This window comes from Salmo trutta, chromosome 3, assembly GCF_901001165.1.
Source record: "Salmo trutta chromosome 3, fSalTru1.1, whole genome shotgun sequence".
NCBI classification, from domain to species: Eukaryota; Metazoa; Chordata; class Actinopteri; order Salmoniformes; family Salmonidae; genus Salmo; species Salmo trutta.
In genome coordinates, this window is record NC_042959.1 from 65,646,462 (window position 1) to 65,663,915 (window position 17,454).

The 17,454-nt window shown below is 50.7% G+C and overlaps 1 protein-coding gene across 1 annotated transcript in view; it reads right to left on the minus strand.

Annotated features, from left to right (window-relative positions):
* The window catches only part of LOC115165817 (protein capicua homolog), a 41,881-nt gene extending 26,734 nt beyond the window's left edge, over positions 1-15,147 (minus strand). Inside the window, exon 1 of the mRNA XM_029719224.1 lies at positions 12,939-15,147. Coding sequence (XP_029575084.1) covers positions 12,939-15,147 — 2,209 coding nt within the window. The remainder of the gene's footprint in view (positions 1-12,938) is intronic.
* Positions 15,148-17,454: the final 2,307 nt, after the last annotated feature.

The following is a 17,454-nucleotide window of genomic DNA, read 5'->3' on the forward strand; positions in this document are numbered from 1 at the left end:
TATTCAGTATATTTTGTGCGTAAAAGCTCTACAAACCTGTTTTTCATGAGTTTATAAATGCTTTCCTAACCCTAAATAATCTACAAAATGATGAAACAGAGATGAATATACACGTATTTTCAACTCTTTCTTTCATTGATCCTTAATACTCTGAACTGTTCCCTCCATATAGTCTGTCGAGACAATTGTAATTAAAGCTGCCACATTTAAAGGGATGGCTTTAGATACATTGAATCAAAACTCAATGAGAAAATCTGTTGGCCGGCAAGTGGGTGGGTTATCAGCGGTTGAATAAAATGTATTCAGCGCGGGCAGTGCAAGGGAACCAAGCCAGCAAAGCCTGTTATGTACCTGGCATAAGGTAAGTGTGAATACCAACTACTGAGAGTGCGTAGGAAAGGCATGCGTAGGAAAGGTATACATTTCCTATGTCTGAATTGGGCCCACAGTGATGATATAAAAATAAAAAGACTGCATGGGGGCTTTAACATATGCAAGTTAAACAAGAGTCATTTTGTTATGTAGGCTATGTGACACACATTTCTGTTTGGTAGGAAAGAATGTCAGGTAGGAACAAATGAAACAGCACGCGGGTGCAGACAGATCACAGAACAACAGGCATGAAATACAAGATATTATCAATAGACATACAAGCCATTAAATTGAGGATAGACTAAACCTAGAATTATGAGATCACTTGGGCTGAATACTCCTCTAGCTCTGAGAGACCTAATAGATCACCATGCAGACTTGACTGAATAGTCACAAACCACTAGTCCTCCGGACAAAATGAAAGGACATGGAGAGGAGAATGTTGAAGTTAAAGGCAGAAAATCTGGAAAGAGAGAGACCCCCTCAGCTAAGCTTAACGATCTCCCTCTCCTGTCTGATTGGTGGAGCTCTGCCCTGTATCTGTGTAGGAGTTTGTTCTCATCGAACCAAAAGCTACATATTGAGGGACTGCATAATACTCTGTCTACAGGAATATCTTCACACTGTATGAGGTGTTTATCTATGCTGTGGGTGGGTGTGTGTCTGTGTGTTGATGTCCAGTTTCTCTGTGGGTGTTTCCTGTGCTCTGACATGAGGCTCTAAGTGAAGTCCCTGACTTTCCACCCCCTCCAACACCCACCCTGACTCCCACTCTCACCTGGCATCACATATAGGGTCACGCCACAGTCTCTCTCTCTCTCTCTCCTCTTTCTCCCTCCAACACCCACCCTGACTCCCACTCTCACCTGGCATCACATATAGGGTCACGCCACAGTCTCTCTCTCTCTCTCCTCTTTCTCCCTCCAACACCCACCCTGACTCCCACTCTAACCTGGCATCACATATAGGGGCACGCCACAGTCTCTCTCTCTCTCTCTCTCCTCTTTCTCCCTCCAACACCCACCCTGACTCCCACTCTCACCTGGCATCACATATAGGGTCACGCCACAGTCTCTCTCTCTCCTCTTTCTCCCTCCAACACCCACCCTGACTCCCACTCTCACCTGGCATCACATATAGGGTCACGCCACAGTCTCTCTCTCTCTCCTCTTTCTCCCTCCAACACCCACCCTGACTCCCACTCTAACCTGGCATCACATATAGGGGCACGCCACAGTCTCTCTCTCTCTCTCTCTCCTCTTTCTCCCTCCAACACCCACCCTGACTCCCACTCTCACCTGGCATCACATATAGGGTCACGCCACAGTCTCTCTCTCTCCTCTTTCTCCCTCCAACACCCACCCTGACTCCCACTCTCACCTGGCATCACATATAGGGTCACGCCACAGTCTCTCTCTCTCTCCTCTTTCTCCCTCCAACACCCACCCTGACTCCCACTCTCACCTGGCATCACATATAGGGGCACGCCACAGTCTCTCTCTCTCTCTCTCTCTCTCTCTCTCTTCTTTCTCCCTCCAACACCCACCCTGACTCCCACTCTCACCTGGCATCACATATAGGGTCACGCCACAGTCTCTCTCTCTCCTCTTTCTCCCTCCAACACCCACCCTGACTCCCACTCTCACCTGGCATCACATATAGGGTCACGCCACAGTCTCTCTCTCTCTCCTCTTTCTCCCTCCAACACCCACCCTGACTCCCACTCTCACCTGGCATCACATATAGGGTCACGCCACAGTCTCTCTCTCTCTCCTCTTTCTCCCTCCAACACCCACCCTGACTCCCACTCTAACCTGGCATCACATATAGGGGCACGCCACAGTCTCTCTCTCTCTCTCCTCTTTCTCCCTCCAACACCCACCCTGACTCCCACTCTCACCTGGCATCACATATAGGGTCACGCCATAGTCTCTCTCTCTCCTCTTTCTCCCTCCAACACCCACCCTGACTCCCACTCTAACCTGGCATCACATATAGGGTCACGCCACAGTCTCTCTCTCTCTCCTCTTTCTCCCTCCAACACCCACCCTGACTCCCACTCTCACCTGGCATCACATATAGGGGCACGCCACAGTCTCTCTCTCTCTCCTCTTTCTCCCTCCAACACCCACCCTGACTCCCACTCTCACCTGGCATCACATATAGGGTCACGCCACAGTCTCTCTCTCTCTCCTCTTTCTCCCTCCAACACCCACCCTGACTCCCACTCTCACCTGGCATCACATATAGGGTCACGCCACAGTCTCTCTCTCTCTCCTCTTTCTCCCTCCAACACCCACCCTGACTCCCACTCTAACCTGGCATCACATATAGGGGCACGCCACAGTCTCTCTCTCCTCTTTCTCCCTCCAACACCCACCCTGACTCCCACTCTCACCTGGCATCACATATAGGGGCACGCCACAGTCTCTCTCTCTCTCTCTCTCTCCTCTTTCTCCCTCCAACACCCACCCTGACTCCCACTCTCACCTGGCATCACATATATTGGCACGCCACAGTCTCTCTCTCTCGCCTCTTTCTCCCGCCCACTTTCTCCCACTCCCCAAATCCATCTCTCCCCCTCTCTCTCCTTCCTCCTACCAATCATTTGCTCTATCCAATTATAACTCGATTCGCCACCCTCCACAGTTACCACGGTAACAGTCATGTTGGGCACAGGTCCCCATGTCACTTGTGGAGACCAACGGCCCCTGAACGCACCACAACACACCCCACCCTCCACCTGGCCTCTGTGTCTTCCCTAGAGACAGAGCGCTATGATGTCATCTATTCGTGAGTAATCAAATCATGGTATTCGGCTTGTGTAAAAAGGCAGAACTAGTGTGTGTCACGCCATCCTGAAGCTTTCCTGAGACCATGAGCGGTATGTGTTTCAGTGTGTGATCCAGCCTGCTCAGACAAATCATGGACATGGGTACAAGAGATGCTCAGTGTTCTTCGGTACACACATATTTACCATCGACAGTCGAGCTCTTTATCGTCTGTTATTTTCAGACACAGGACACATGCGCACTAACACTGAGCATTACCATGTTTCAGAGCACAGTACTTCTCCTGTTCCCACTCCCTAGCCACTGATCTAGGATAAACTCAACATTGCCAAATCCTAACCTTAACCATTATAGGGGGAACACACCAAACTGACACCAGATCAGCGTCAAGTGGCACCATCGTCCCCTGTCCCTGTTCCGTGGCTGAGATGTAATGTGTGTGTTTGTCCACCTGGAGGCAGTATGAGCCAGCAGATAAAGCACCAGCAGAGGGATAGAGCCATGCCAGACAGCCTGGGAAAACACTCCAGCAGGAGAGAGAGGAGGAGAGCGGGAAGATAGATGTTCGACCTCCCTAAAATAAAAACTCCTCTCCTAAAGTAAAGCTAAGTCTAACTTAGGTTGGAGAGCACCTGTACTTCAGAGGAACATTAAAAATACACTTTTTAGACCCCCCCCCCCAAAGAAATATATGATTTATGAAGTACAATAGTGACGCATAAGCTTGCCCTTGAGTATTTGACTATATATACATGGTAATATAACTATCATGATATGAATGAGTGTTAGTCTATCCAGATGTGTGGTAGTCTGTTGCCATGGTCTGGGAGCCAGTGCGGGGCTTTAAGTGTTACGTAAAGGGGGGAGGGGGGTTGTTATTCCCGGGGATCTGTATCCGGGTAGACCAGGATGGCGAGAGGGAGAGGAGGAGACTGCAGTGCGATGGAGCGAAGGGTTAACATGGAGAATGGGAGCTTTTTGTGGTTTGGGAAAGGCAGAGCGAGACAGAGAAGGAGAGGGGAAGAGATGGGTCTCCAGTTGCTTTTCCTGAGCGTGTGTGTATAAGTGAGTGCCCTGTGTTGGGTGTGTGTGTATAAGTGAGTGCCCTGTGTTGGGTGTGTGTGTATAAGTGAGTGCCCTGTGTTGGGTGTGTGTGTGTATAAGTGAGTGCCCTGTGTTGGGTGTATGTGTGTATAAGTGAGTGCCCTGTGTTGGGTGTGTGTGTGTATAAGTGAGTGCCCTGTGTTGGGTGTGTGTGTGTATAAGTGAGTGCCCTGTGTTGGGTGTATGTGTGTATAAGTGAGTGCCCTGTGTTGGGTGTGTGTGTGTATAAGTGAGTGCCCTGTGTTGGGTGTGTGTGTGTATAAGTGAGTGCCCTGTGTTGGGTGTATGTGTGTATAAGTGAGTGCCCTGTGTTGGGTGTATGTGTGTATAAGTGAGTGCCCTGTGTTGGGTGTGTGTGTGTATAAGTGAGTGCCCTGTGTTGGGTGTATGTGTGTATAAGTGAGTGCCCTGTGTTGGGTGTATGTGTGTATAAGTGAGTGCCCTGTGTTGGGTGTGTGTGTGTATAAGTGAGTGCCCTGTGTTGGGTGTATGTGTGTATAAGTGAGTGCCCTGTGTTGGGTGTATGTGTGTATAAGTGAGTGCTCTGTGTTGGGTGTGTGTGTGTATAAGTGAGTGCTCTGTGTTGGGTGTGTGTGTATAAGTGAGTGCTCTGTGTTGGGTGTGTGTGTGTATAAGTGAGTGCTCTGTGTTGGGTGGGTGTGTATAAGTGAGTGCCCTGTGTTGGGTGTGTGTGTGTGTATAAGTGAGTGCTCTGTGTTGGGTGTGTGTGTGTGTATAAGTGAGTGCCCTGTGTTTGGTGTGTGTGTATAAGTGAGTGCTCTGTGTTGGGTGTGTGTGTGTGTATAAGTGAGTGCTCTGTGTTGGGTGTGTGTGTGTATAAGTGAGTGCTCTGTGTTGGGTGTGTGTGTGTATAAGTGAGTGCTCTGTGTTGGGTGTGTGTGTGTGTATAAGTGAGTGCTCTGTGTTGGGTGTGTGTGTATAAGTGAGTGCCCTGTGTTTGGTGTGTGTGTATAAGTGAGTGCCCTGTGTTGGGTGTGTGTGTGTATAAGTGAGTGCTCTGTGTTGGGTGTGTGTGTGTGTATAAGTGAGTGCTCTGTGTTGGGTGTGTGTGTGTGTATAAGTGAGTGCCCTGTGTTGGGTGTATGTGTGTATAAGTGAGTGCCCTGTGTTGGGTGTATGTGTGTATAAGTGAGTGCCCTGTGTTAGGTGTGTGTGTGTATAAGTGAGTGCCCTGTGTTGGGTGTATGTGTGTATAAGTGAGTGCTCTGTGTTGGGTGTGTGTGTGTATAAGTGAGTGCTCTGTGTTGGGTGTGTGTGTATAAGTGAGTGCTCTGTGTTGGGTGTGTGTGTGTATAAGTGAGTGCTCTGTGTTGGGTGGGTGTGTATAAGTGAGTGCCCTGTGTTGGGTGTGTGTGTGTATAAGTGAGTGCTCTGTGTTGGGTGTGTGTGTGTGTATAAGTGAGTGCCCTGTGTTTGGTGTGTGTGTATAAGTGAGTGCTCTGTGTTGGGTGTGTGTGTGTGTATAAGTGAGTGCTCTGTGTTGGGTGTGTGTGTGTATAAGTGAGTGCTCTGTGTTGGGTGTGTGTGTGTATAAGTGAGTGCTCTGTGTTGGGTGTGTGTGTGTGTATAAGTGAGTGCTCTGTGTTGGGTGTGTGTGTATAAGTGAGTGCCCTGTGTTTGGTGTGTGTGTATAAGTGAGTGCCCTGTGTTGGGTGTGTGTGTGTATAAGTGAGTGCTCTGTGTTGGGTGTGTGTGTGTGTATAAGTGAGTGCTCTGTGTTGGGTGTGTGTGTGTGTATAAGTGAGTGCCCTGTGTTGGGTGTATGTGTGTATAAGTGAGTGCCCTGTGTTGGGTGTATGTGTGTATAAGTGAGTGCCCTGTGTTAGGTGTGTGTGTGTATAAGTGAGTGCCCTGTGTTGGGTGTATGTGTGTATAAGTGAGTGCCCCGTGTTGGGTGTATGTGTGTATAAGTGAGTGCTCTGTGTTGGGTGTGTGTGTGTATAAGTGAGTGCTCTGTGTTGGGTGTGTGTGTATAAGTGAGTGCTCTGTGTTGGGTGTGTGTGTGTATAAGTGAGTGCTCTGTGTTGGGTGGGTGTGTATAAGTGAGTGCCCTGTGTTGGGTGTGTGTGTGTGTATAAGTGAGTGCTCTGTGTTGGGTGTGTGTGTGTGTATAAGTGAGTGCCCTGTGTTTGGTGTGTGTGTATAAGTGAGTGCTCTGTGTTGGGTGTGTGTGTGTGTATAAGTGAGTGCTCTGTGTTGGGTGTGTGTGTGTGTATAAGTGAGTGCTCTGTGTTGGGTGTGTGTGTGTATAAGTGAGTGCTCTGTGTTGGGTGTGTGTGTGTGTATAAGTGAGTGCTCTGTGTTGGGTGTGTGTGTATAAGTGAGTGCCCTGTGTTTGGTGTGTGTGTATAAGTGAGTGCCCTGTGTTGGGTGTGTGTGTGTATAAGTGAGTGCTCTGTGTTGGGTGTGTGTGTGTGTATAAGTGAGTGCTCTGTGTTGGGTGTGTGTGTGTGTATAAGTGAGTGCTCTGTGTTGGGTGTGTGTGTGTATAAGTGAGTGCTCTGTGTTGGGTGTGTGTGTGTGTGTGTATAAGTGAGTGCCCTGTGTTGGGTGTGTGTATAAGTGAGTGCTCTGTGTTGGGTGTGTGTGTGTATAAGTGAGTGCTCTGTGTTGGGTGTGTGTGTGTGTGTGTATAATTGAGTGCTCTGTGTTGGATGTGTGTGTGTATGTGTATAAGTGAGTGCCCTGTGTTGGGTGTGTGTGTATAAGTGAGTGCTCTGTGTTGGGTGTGTGTGTGTGTGTATAAGTGAGTGCCCTGTGTTTGGTGTGTGTGTATAAGTGAGTGCCCTGTGTTGGGTGTGTGTGTGTATAAGTGAGTGCCCTGTGTTGGGTGTGTGTGTGTATAAGTGAGTGCCTTGTGTTGGGTGTGTGTGTATAAGTGAGTGCCCTGTGTTGGGTGTGTGTGTATAAGTGAGTGCTCTGTGTTGGGTGTGTGTGTATAAGTGAGTGCTCTGTGTTGTGTGTGTGTGTGTGTGTATAAGTGAGTGCCCTGTGTTTGGTGTGTGTGTATAAGTGAGTGCCCTGTGTTTGGTGTGTGTGTATAAGTGAGTGCCCTGTGTTGGGTGTGTGTGTGTATAAGTGAGTGCCCTGTGTTGGGTGTGTGTGTATAAGTGAGTGCCCTGTGTTGGGTGTGTGTGTATAAGTGAGTGCTCTGTGTTGTGTGTGTGTGTGTGTGTGTGTGTGTGTGTATAAGTGAGTGCCCTGTGTTTGGTGTGTGTGTATAAGTGAGTGCCCTGTGTTTGGTGTGTGTGTATAAGTGAGTGCCCTGTGTTGGGTGTGTGTGTGTATAAGTGAGTGCCCTGTGTTGGGTGTGTGTGTATAAGTGAGTGCCCTGTGTTGGGTGTGTGTGTATAACTGAGTGCCCTGTGTTGGGTGTGTGTGTATAAGTGAGTGCTCTGTGTTGGGTGTGTGTGTATAAGTGAGTGCTCTGTGTTGGGTGTGTGTATATAAGTGAGTGCTCTGTGTTGGGTGTGTGTGTATAAGTGAGTGCTCTGTGTTGGGTGTGTGTATAAGTGAGTGCCCTGTGTTGGGTGTGTGTGTATAAGTGAGTGCTCTGTGTTGGGTGTGTGTGTGTGTATAAGTGAGTGCCCTGTGTTTGGTGTGTGTGTATAAGTGAGTGCTCTGTGTTGGGTGTGTGTGTGTGTATAAGTGAGTGCCCTGTGTTGGGTGTGTGTGTATAAGTGAGTGCTCTGTGTTGGGTGTGTGTGTGTGTATAAGTGAGTGCCCTGTGTTTGGTGTGTGTGTATAAGTGAGTGCTCTGTGTTGGGTGTGTGTGTGTGTATAAGTGAGTGCCCTGTGTTGGGTGTGTGTGTATAAGTGAGTGCCCTGTGTTGGGTTTGTGTGTATTATTTCTCTCAAATTTGGTGTCCAAATTTGTTTACATCCGTTAGTGAGCATTTCCGCTTTGCCAAGATAATCCATCCACCTGACAGGTGTGGCATATCAAGAAGCTGATTAAACAGCATGATCATTACACAGTTGCACCTTGACCTGGGGACAATAAAAGGCCACTTCTAAAATGTGCAGTTTTGTCAATTGGCATGCTGACTGCAGGAATGGCCACCAGAGCTGTTGCCAGAGAATTTAATGTCAATTTCTCTACCATAAGCCGCCTCGTTTTAGAGAATTTAACAGTACGTCCAACCGGCCTCACAACCGCAGACCACGTGTAACCACGCCAGCCCAGGAACTCCACATCCAGCTTCTTTACCTGGGGGATCGTCTGAGACCAGCCACCCGGACAGCTGATGAAACTGAGGAGTATCTCTAATAAAGCCCTTTTGTGGGAAAAATTAATTCTGATTGGCTGGGCCTGGCTCCCCCATGGCTGGACCCCTGCCCAGTCATGTGAAATCCATAGATTAGGGCCTAATTTATTTATTTCAATTGACTGATTTCCTTATATGAACTGTAACCCAGTAAAGTCTTTGAAGTTGTTCCATGTTGCGTTTATATTTCTGTTCAGTATATATAAAAGTCACTTTCATCTGCAATATGATAGGCTCGTCGTTGTGTGTGTGTAGCAGTATTGTAGAGGCCTGTTCATATGTGTAATTTACACTCAAAGCTCATCGTAACTACGCAGTAAGCACACACCTCCCTAGTTTCTCTCTGACAACCACATGCACAAACAACAACTCACACCCTCTTTCTCTCAAGAGGGAGAAAACACCCACATACACTTGTCTCCAAAAGACAGACAAATAGCTAGACCTACAACACACACTGAATACAACAACAGGCCATCTAAATGGCATACCACTGCTCCAGCAGAGATGGAAAAATGTTGATTCACTGTTTATTGATCACACACACACACACACACACACACACACACACACACACACACACACACACACACACACACAGACACACACACACACACACACACACACACACACACACACACACACACACACACACACACAGAGACACACACACACACAGAGACACACACACACACACACGCACACACAGAGACACACACACAGAGACACACACACAGAGACACACAGAGACACACACACACACACACACACACACAGAGAGACACACACACAGAGACACACACAGACACACACAGAGACACACAGAGACACACACACACACACACACACACACACACACACACAGAGACACACACAGAGACACACAGAGACACACAGAGACACACAGAGAGAAAGAGAGCCCACACAGGAGCTTGAAGCACAGAGGATTCTTTACACACCCACATGCACTCTGGCACTGTAACGTGGACGAGCCCAACACAACTCACTCAAAAATACCTCCCAGACCTTATTTTACCCCTTCATACTAGACAACATGACACAGACACACACGCTCAAACACTCACACACACAATGCGTCATTGATAAGTGGCGTGAGTAGATAATAGCCTTTGGGGAAAGGCAGCTAACAAAACCATCTCTCCGTCTCTTTAGACACACACACACACACACACACACACACACCCCTCTGGTTCTCCTGTGGGATTACCTCCTGTCAATAATGTCCTATTGTTCATTACAGAAACTGACACACACACCAGAATGGTAGAACTGAGCGTACTGGTGCAGTGGTAGCCTACATACTGTATCCTAACTGGGACTGTACCCCAAATTACAGTCAGACGGCACTGCAGAGATGGGACTGAGAGGATTCATGTCAGTAGCATTCTCTCAAAGACAAAACCCCAAATGTCATTCATCCTCTCATCCTCTCTTTCAGAGGCCTTCCCCACTCTCTATCTAAACCCAGTCTCATTTTACATTTTAGTCATTTAGCAGATGCTCTTATCCAGAGCGACTTACAGTAGTGAATGCATACATTTCATACATTTCATTTCATTTCATGCATTTCTTTATTTTGTATTTTTTTTATACTGGCCCCCCGTGGGAATCGAACCCACAACCCTGGCGTTGCACACACCATGCTGGCGTTGCAAACACCATGCTCTACCAACTGAGCCACAGGAAGCTCTCAAACAATGATGACACACACACACCCAGCGAGAGATGGTGGAAACGGTCCGTATGTGGCCTACATTACATACAGTATATCCTGTATTTTATACCCATTTAAACTGATCTGATTTCCCTACTCTGACCCAACAGTCACCGACCAGCACTTCCTTGTTACTGTAAGCCTTGGGTCAATGCTATCCGGGATACTTGGGATGTCCCTAAACTAACCCTAACCTTAATCCCCACTGTTACCCTAACCCTAACTTTAACCCCTACTGTTACCCTAAACCTAACCCTAACCTTAATCCCTACTGTTACCCTAAACCTAACCTTAATCCCTACTGTTACCCTAACCCTAACTTTAACCCCTACTGTTACCCTAACCCTAACCCTAACCTTAATCCCTACTGTTACCCTAAACCTAACCTTAATCCCTACTGTTACCCTAAACCTAACCCTAACTTTAACCCCTACTGTTACCCTAAACCTAACCTTAATCCCTACTGTTACCCTAACCCTAACTTTAACCCCTACTGTTACCCTAACCCTAACCTTAATCCCTACTGTTACCCTAAACCTAACCCTAATCTTAATCCCTACTGTTACCCTAACCCTAGCCTTAATACCTACAGTTACCTTAACCCTAACCTTAATCCCTACAGTTACCTTAACCCTAACCTTAATCCCTACTGTTACCCTAACCTTAATCCCTACAGTTACCTTAACCCTAACCTTAATCCCTACTGTTACCCTAACCTTAATTCCTACAGTTACCTTAACCCTAACCTTAATCCCTACTGTTACCCTAACCTTAATCCCTACAGTTACCTTAACCCTAACCTTAATCCCTACAGTTACCTTAACCCTAACCTTAATCCCTACAGTTACCTTAACCCTAACCTTAATCCATACAGTTACCTTAACCCTAACCTTAATCCCTACTGTTACCTTAACCCTAACCTTAATCCCTACAGTTACCTTAACCCTAACCTTAATCCCTACTGTTACCTTAACCCTAACCTTAATCCCTACAGTTACCTTAACCATAACCTTAATCCCTACTGTTACCTTAACCTAAAGTATTTTAAAATGCCAACTTCAATGGGGTAGGGAGGTCCCAAGGAGCAAGGACAGCACGGACCATAAACCCTGCTGAACAGACCAGACATCCCAGTACCTTCCCTTCACTAAAGGTCACTAAACTCATTCTGTTTGATGAGAGAAATGACCTGCCCAGAAGTCAATCTCTGTTCCATTAATGTGAATTTGGTGGAAAATGAAACTAGGTAACCATTTTCATGCTGCTGCTACAACAAACAGCGCATTCACGTTTCAAAAGCTCTTCCATTTCACGATGCCAACCTAGGCCTCGCCTGGAGTTAAACACAATAATCAAAGCATAAAATAATCATAATATTATAATCATAGAATCTCTCACCCCCCTGCATCCCTCTCCCTGTTCCTCTAACCAAATCTCATCCCTCCCTGTTCCTCTACCCAAATCTCATCCCTCCCTGTTCCTCTACCCAAATCTCATCCCTCTCCCTGTTCCTCTACCCAAATCTCATCCCTCTCCCTGTTCCTCTACCCAAATCTCATCCCTCTCCCTGTTCCTCTACCCAAATCTCATCCCTCTCCCTGTTCCTCTACCCAAATCTCATTCCTCCCCGTTCTTCTACCCAAATCTCATCCCTCTCCCTGTTCCTCTACCCAAATCTCATCCCTCCCTGTTCCTCTACCCAAATCTCATCTCTCTCCCTGTTCCTCTACCATAATCTCATCCCTCTCCCTGTTCCTCTACCCAAATCTCATCCCTCTCCCTGTTCCTCTACCCAAATCTCATCCCTCTCCCTGTTCCTCTACCCAAATCTCATCCCTCCCTGTTCCTCTACCCAAATCTCATCCCTCCCTGTTCCTCTACCCAAATCTCATCCCTCCCTGTTCCTCTACCCAAATCTCATCCCTCCCTGTTCCTCTACCCAAATCTCACCCCTCCCTGTTCCTCTACCCAAATCTCATCCCTCCCTGTTCCTCTACCCAAATCTCATCCCTCTCCCTGTTCCTCTACCCAAATCTCATCCCTCTCCCTGTTCCTCTACCCAAATCTCATCCCTCCCTCTTCCTCTACCCAAATCTCATCCCTCTCCCTGTTCCTCTACCCAAATCTCATCCCTCCCTGTTCCTCTACCCAAATCTCATCCCTCTCCCTGTTCCTCTACCCAAATCTCATCCCTCTCCCTGTTCCTCTACCCAAATCTCATCCCTCCCTGTTCCTCTACCCAAATCTCATCCCTCTCCCTGTTCCTCTACCCAAATCTCATCCCTCCCTGTTCCTCTACCCAAATCTCATCCCTCCCTGTTCCTCTACCCAAATCTCATCCCTCTCCCTGTTCCTCTACCCAAATCTCATCCCTCTCCCTGTTCCTCTACCCAAATCTCATCCCTCCCTGTTCCTCTACCCAAATCTCATCCCTCTCCCTGTTCCTCTACCCAAATCTCATCCCTCTCCCTGTTCCTCTACCCAATCTCATCCCTCTCCCTGTTCCTCTACCCAAATCTCATCCCTCTCCCTGTTCCTCTACCCAAATCTCATCCCTCCCTGTTCCTCTACCCAAATCTCATCCCTCCCTGTTCCTCTACCCCATCTCATCCCTTCATGTCCAGGCTGTCTCCCAGTGTGTCTCACCTGTCCCGGGGCGTCCCATGATGATGTCTTTGCATGGTGTGGGGTGCAGGTTCTCTGCAGGCAGTATGAGGGGCAGCAGGGCTGTAGGAGAGGGGTGACAGGCCACTGGCTGCTGAACCTCCCCCTCAAACGAGCCTGTCCTCTCTGTCCTACCACCCCCCTCCCCTGGGCTGGCTGGGTTGGTGAGGGGGGGTCCCGAAGAGGGGAGCGTGGTGGAGATGGAGATGCAAGCCAAAGCTGGGTAACCGGGGGTGATGGAGGTCAGGGAGGGCGGAGCGGATGACACCAGCACTAGGGTGGGGGTGGGGCTCTGGAGGAGGACGGTGCCGTTGGTTGCCGCGGCAGCAGCAGCGTTGATGGGTACAGGGACTTGGAGAGTGGAGACAGGCTGGGGAGTAACGCTGTTAAGACTCTTAGGATCACCTACTTCCCCCCCCCCACGGCCTAACGGACGCTCTGTGAACTTGGCCAGAGGAACCTCCGGGTTCCGCACGATCACTGGAGAGTCCCGCAAGGCCTGCTGGGATGTGGGGTGGAAACGGCGGGGGCCTGAGTCTGGGGGGGAGGGGGGAGTTGGGGACACCAGGAGGGGAGGGGGGGAGGTGGCGGGGGAGGAGGGGGGCCGACTGGTTGGTGTGCTCACCCCTCGGGGACAGGAGAAGGTGGGTGTGTAAGCGTGAGTGTGTGCTGGGGTCTGGGGGGAGAGGACGGGGAACGAGACAGGGTTCAGGTCCCCCTGCTCCAGCTCAGGTTTGGGGGGGTAGTCGTGGTGGGGGTGGGAGGGGGGAGGAGGAACGTCTGTTTTGCGTTTGCTGGGGCTCATGGGGACAGTGAAGGTCAGGTTAGTGTGGAAGGACGGCTGGACCCCTGAGGTAAGCCTCTCCCTCTCTGCCCCCCCAGGGGTGCCCAGCTTTCCCCCCGTGGCACTGGGGTGTCTGTGTCTGCGAGGAGGGGGGAGGACAGAGGAGGCGGTGATGGGGGAGAAGTTGGCGGGACGGAATCCGAAGAGGGGGGAGGGTGAGGGCGAGGGTGCGGGGGAGAAAGGGGACTGGTTGGAGATGGGGGAGAAGGAGGGGGTCCCAGAGTGAGAGCTGCCCAGAGACACCAGCATTGTGGCTGCCTCACACTCGTCAAAGTCAAACCTGGAGAAATCATGGGGGAGGAGGGAGGGCAGCACCAGCCGAGGGCGGGAGTCTCCTCTACTGCTGGCCTCGCTGCTGTCTCTGGACGTCTCATCCCAGTCAAACCCACGCAGGTCCGAGGGGGTGACCGTCCCCGAACTGCTCCCTCCTCCTCTCCCCCTGTCCCTCTCTCCCCCTCCTCCCGCTCCCTCCATCTCTTTAGTTCTCATGGAGAGGTGGCGTGAGCAGTAGCCTCGTCTCTGGGACTCCTTCATACAGCCCTCTCTGGAACAGAGGCGTCTCCACTGTTTGCCGTTGAACTTCTTGCGGATACCGTTAGGGGTGCACACCACGTCCCCCTTCTTGTACTTCTGCAGGGCGGCCGACAGGGGGGTGCGGGAGCGCGAGGAGGAGGCTGAGGAGGAGGTAGACCCCCCTCCAGGGGTAGGGGTGGGGATCTGGGAGGGGGCCTTGTCCAGGGGGACCAGGGTGCTCTTGGAAGGGGGTAGGTGTGGTGGGGGGGTCATGCCCAGGGCCTCAGGGCCAGGCAAGGTGAGGGAGGACAGGTGAGAGCCCAGTGGCGTGCCCAGGCCCTGGACCAGGTGTTGGGAGGAGGGGTAGCTGTGCCCCCCGAGGAGGGGCTTGGAGAGGATGTGGCGATGCTGGGTGCCCATACTGAACCTAGACATCTCCATGTCCTCCTCTGGTGTTTGGGGCTGTTTCTGTCTCTCTTGTTCTCTCTCTTTGTCAGGGTAACCCTCTCCAGTGCTGGCGACAACGCTGGTCGTTACCAACGAGGAGGGGTGGGGGGGGATGTTTCCATAGTGATGCCCCCCCACCACCCCAGCTGGAGAGAAGCTGTGCACCAACCTCGCCCCCCCTCCCATCGGCCCACCCAGCGCCATCCCAATACTCAGCTGGCACACCTCCCTCTCCACCTCCATCTCCTCCCTCTCCCTCTCTCTCTCCCTCTCTCTCTCTCTCCCCCCCTCTGGGTGAGGCAGTTCCCAGGGGGGAGTCAGCAGCCTCAGGCTCTGTCTGGACACCCATACAGCCTGGGCCTGCACCCTCCTCCTCTCCTCCTCCATCCCTCTCTCCTCCTCCATCCCTCTCTCCTCCTCCCTCCCTCCATTCTCCAGCGCCTCTGGATCCTCACACAGTAGCACCCTGTAGGGGAACAACACGGCAGGGTGGGGGTCTACCTGGGACAGCACTCCTTCTCTGTATAGCTGAGGTGTCCCCTGTTCACCCCCATCTCGCCCCCCTCCCCCTCTGAAAGGCACACATACGCGTGTCCCGATGGCCACGGACGCCGTGCCGGGTGGGGGGGCGTCCAGGATGAACTCCACGCTCGTCTCCTCTCCCTCCGGGTGTGCGGTCCCCCCCTGAAAGGGGTAACAGAGTATCCCCTCCTCCCCCTGCAGCTGGATATCAGCGCTGCCCCCACTCACCCGCCGCACCACCCCAGCCCTGAACATAGGAGACAGGGGTCCATCCTTCTCTCTCTCCCTCCCACCTTGCTCTCCGTTAAGTCTGTCTCTCCATCGACAGCGGGCTAGAACTCTCTGGTTCTTCAGGCCTTTGGCCAGGGCATCCGCCCCGGACAGACTGCCCTTTCTGTGGCTCTGGTTGGGGCCGGGGCCGGGGCCAGGCTGGGAGGTAGTAGCAGAGTAAGGAGGCAGGCTGCCATGGTAGGGGGCTCTAGCAGGGCTGGTAATGGGCTGGGAGTTCACCTCCAGATCGTGCTCGCTGGCTGTATCCGTGGATACGGAGCGTACTGAGTTAGGGGCCCCCTCTGCCTCTGTCTCCCCACCCTGGGGGTCTCTCTCTCTGTCCTGGGGGGCCACACTACCATTGTTAGGCCCTATGGAGGCCCCTGTCATCCCCTGTTCCCCCGGGCCATGGCTGTGGCTGCTAGCGGCTACCTTCCTCTCCTCATTGGACACACTGGGGGCTAGCGAGAGGCTGACTGAGCTGCTGCTATGGCTGTTACTAATGCTGTTACTAATGCTGTTACTAATGCTGTTACTAATGCTGTTACTAATGCTGTTACTGTTACTAATGCTGTTACTGTTACTAATGCTGTTACTAATGCTGTTACTGTTACTAATGCTGTTACTAATGCTGTTACTAATGCTGTTACTAATGCTGTTACTGTTACTAATGCTGTTACTAATGCTGTTACTGTTACTAATGCTGTTAGTACCACTGTTAATACCATTAATAGTAGTGTTAGTCCTACTACTGTTACTAATGGTATTACTACTGTTATTACTGTTAGTACTACTGCTGTTGATGATGTTAATACTACTGCTAGTACTACTGTAATTACTGTGGCTGTTGTGCATGGGGGCAGGGGTGAAGGTGAGGCCGGGCGCGTTGCTACTAGCATAGTGTTCAGCGATGTACTTCTTCTTGGGGACTCTGGCCTTGAAGGTGGCTGTTTTCCTACTGGACATGGAGGTAGGGCTGGGACTGGTAGTGGGGGTGGGGATGGTGAGGGTGTTGTTATGGGAGGGGGTGGGGGTGCTGTTAGGCCCCCCTGGTTTCCCCCCAACCCTCCCTCTGCTGTCCTCGGTCTTCTCTTTGACTTCATGTTGCCTTGGCAGCACCTGCTCTCTAGGTCCCTCCTTCTTTGGGGTCTCACTGCCTCTGATTGGCTCCCGCTGAGAGCTGTCAGAGGAGGTTCCGGATTGTTTCCGTAGCAAGTGGGCGGGGGGCGTGGTTTGAGGCTGTCCGTCTTGGTTCTCCTTCCTGAGTTTATTCCTGTTGTCCCTCTCTGGGGGGGTCTCTGTCGCCCCTCTCTTCTTCCCCCCTTTGGCCCGTGTGGAGGGGGGGGAGCGCCCCCTCTGTTTCTTTAGTGGCTTCATCTCTTCACCTTGTCTTTTCCTTTCTGCCTTTATACTCTGTGGGGTGAGTGCTGATGGTCTTTTCCTTTCTGCCTTTATACTCTGTGGGGTGAGTGCTGATGGTCTTTTCCTTTCTGCCTTTATACTCTGTGGGGTGAGTGCTGATGGTCTTTTCCTTTCTGCCTTTATACTCTGTGGGGTGAGTGCTGATGGTCTTTTCCTTTCTGCCTTTATACTCTGTGGGGTGAGTGCTGATGGTCTTTTCCTTTCTGCCTTTATACTCTGTGGGGTGAGTGCTGATGGTCTTTTCCTTTCTGCCTTTATACTCTGTGGGGTGAGTGCTGATGGTCTTTTCCTTTCTGCCTTTATACTCTGTGGGGTGAGTGCTGATGGTCTTTTCCTTTCTGCCTTTATACTCTGTGGGGTGAGTGCTGATGGTGGCTCTGTCCTTTCTTTGGCTCGTCTTATTTTTACCCTGTTTCTTCTTCTTCTTTCTTTTTTCTGGTGCCCCCTGGTCTTCAGCTCTCTTTTCACTGCCCTTTTTCC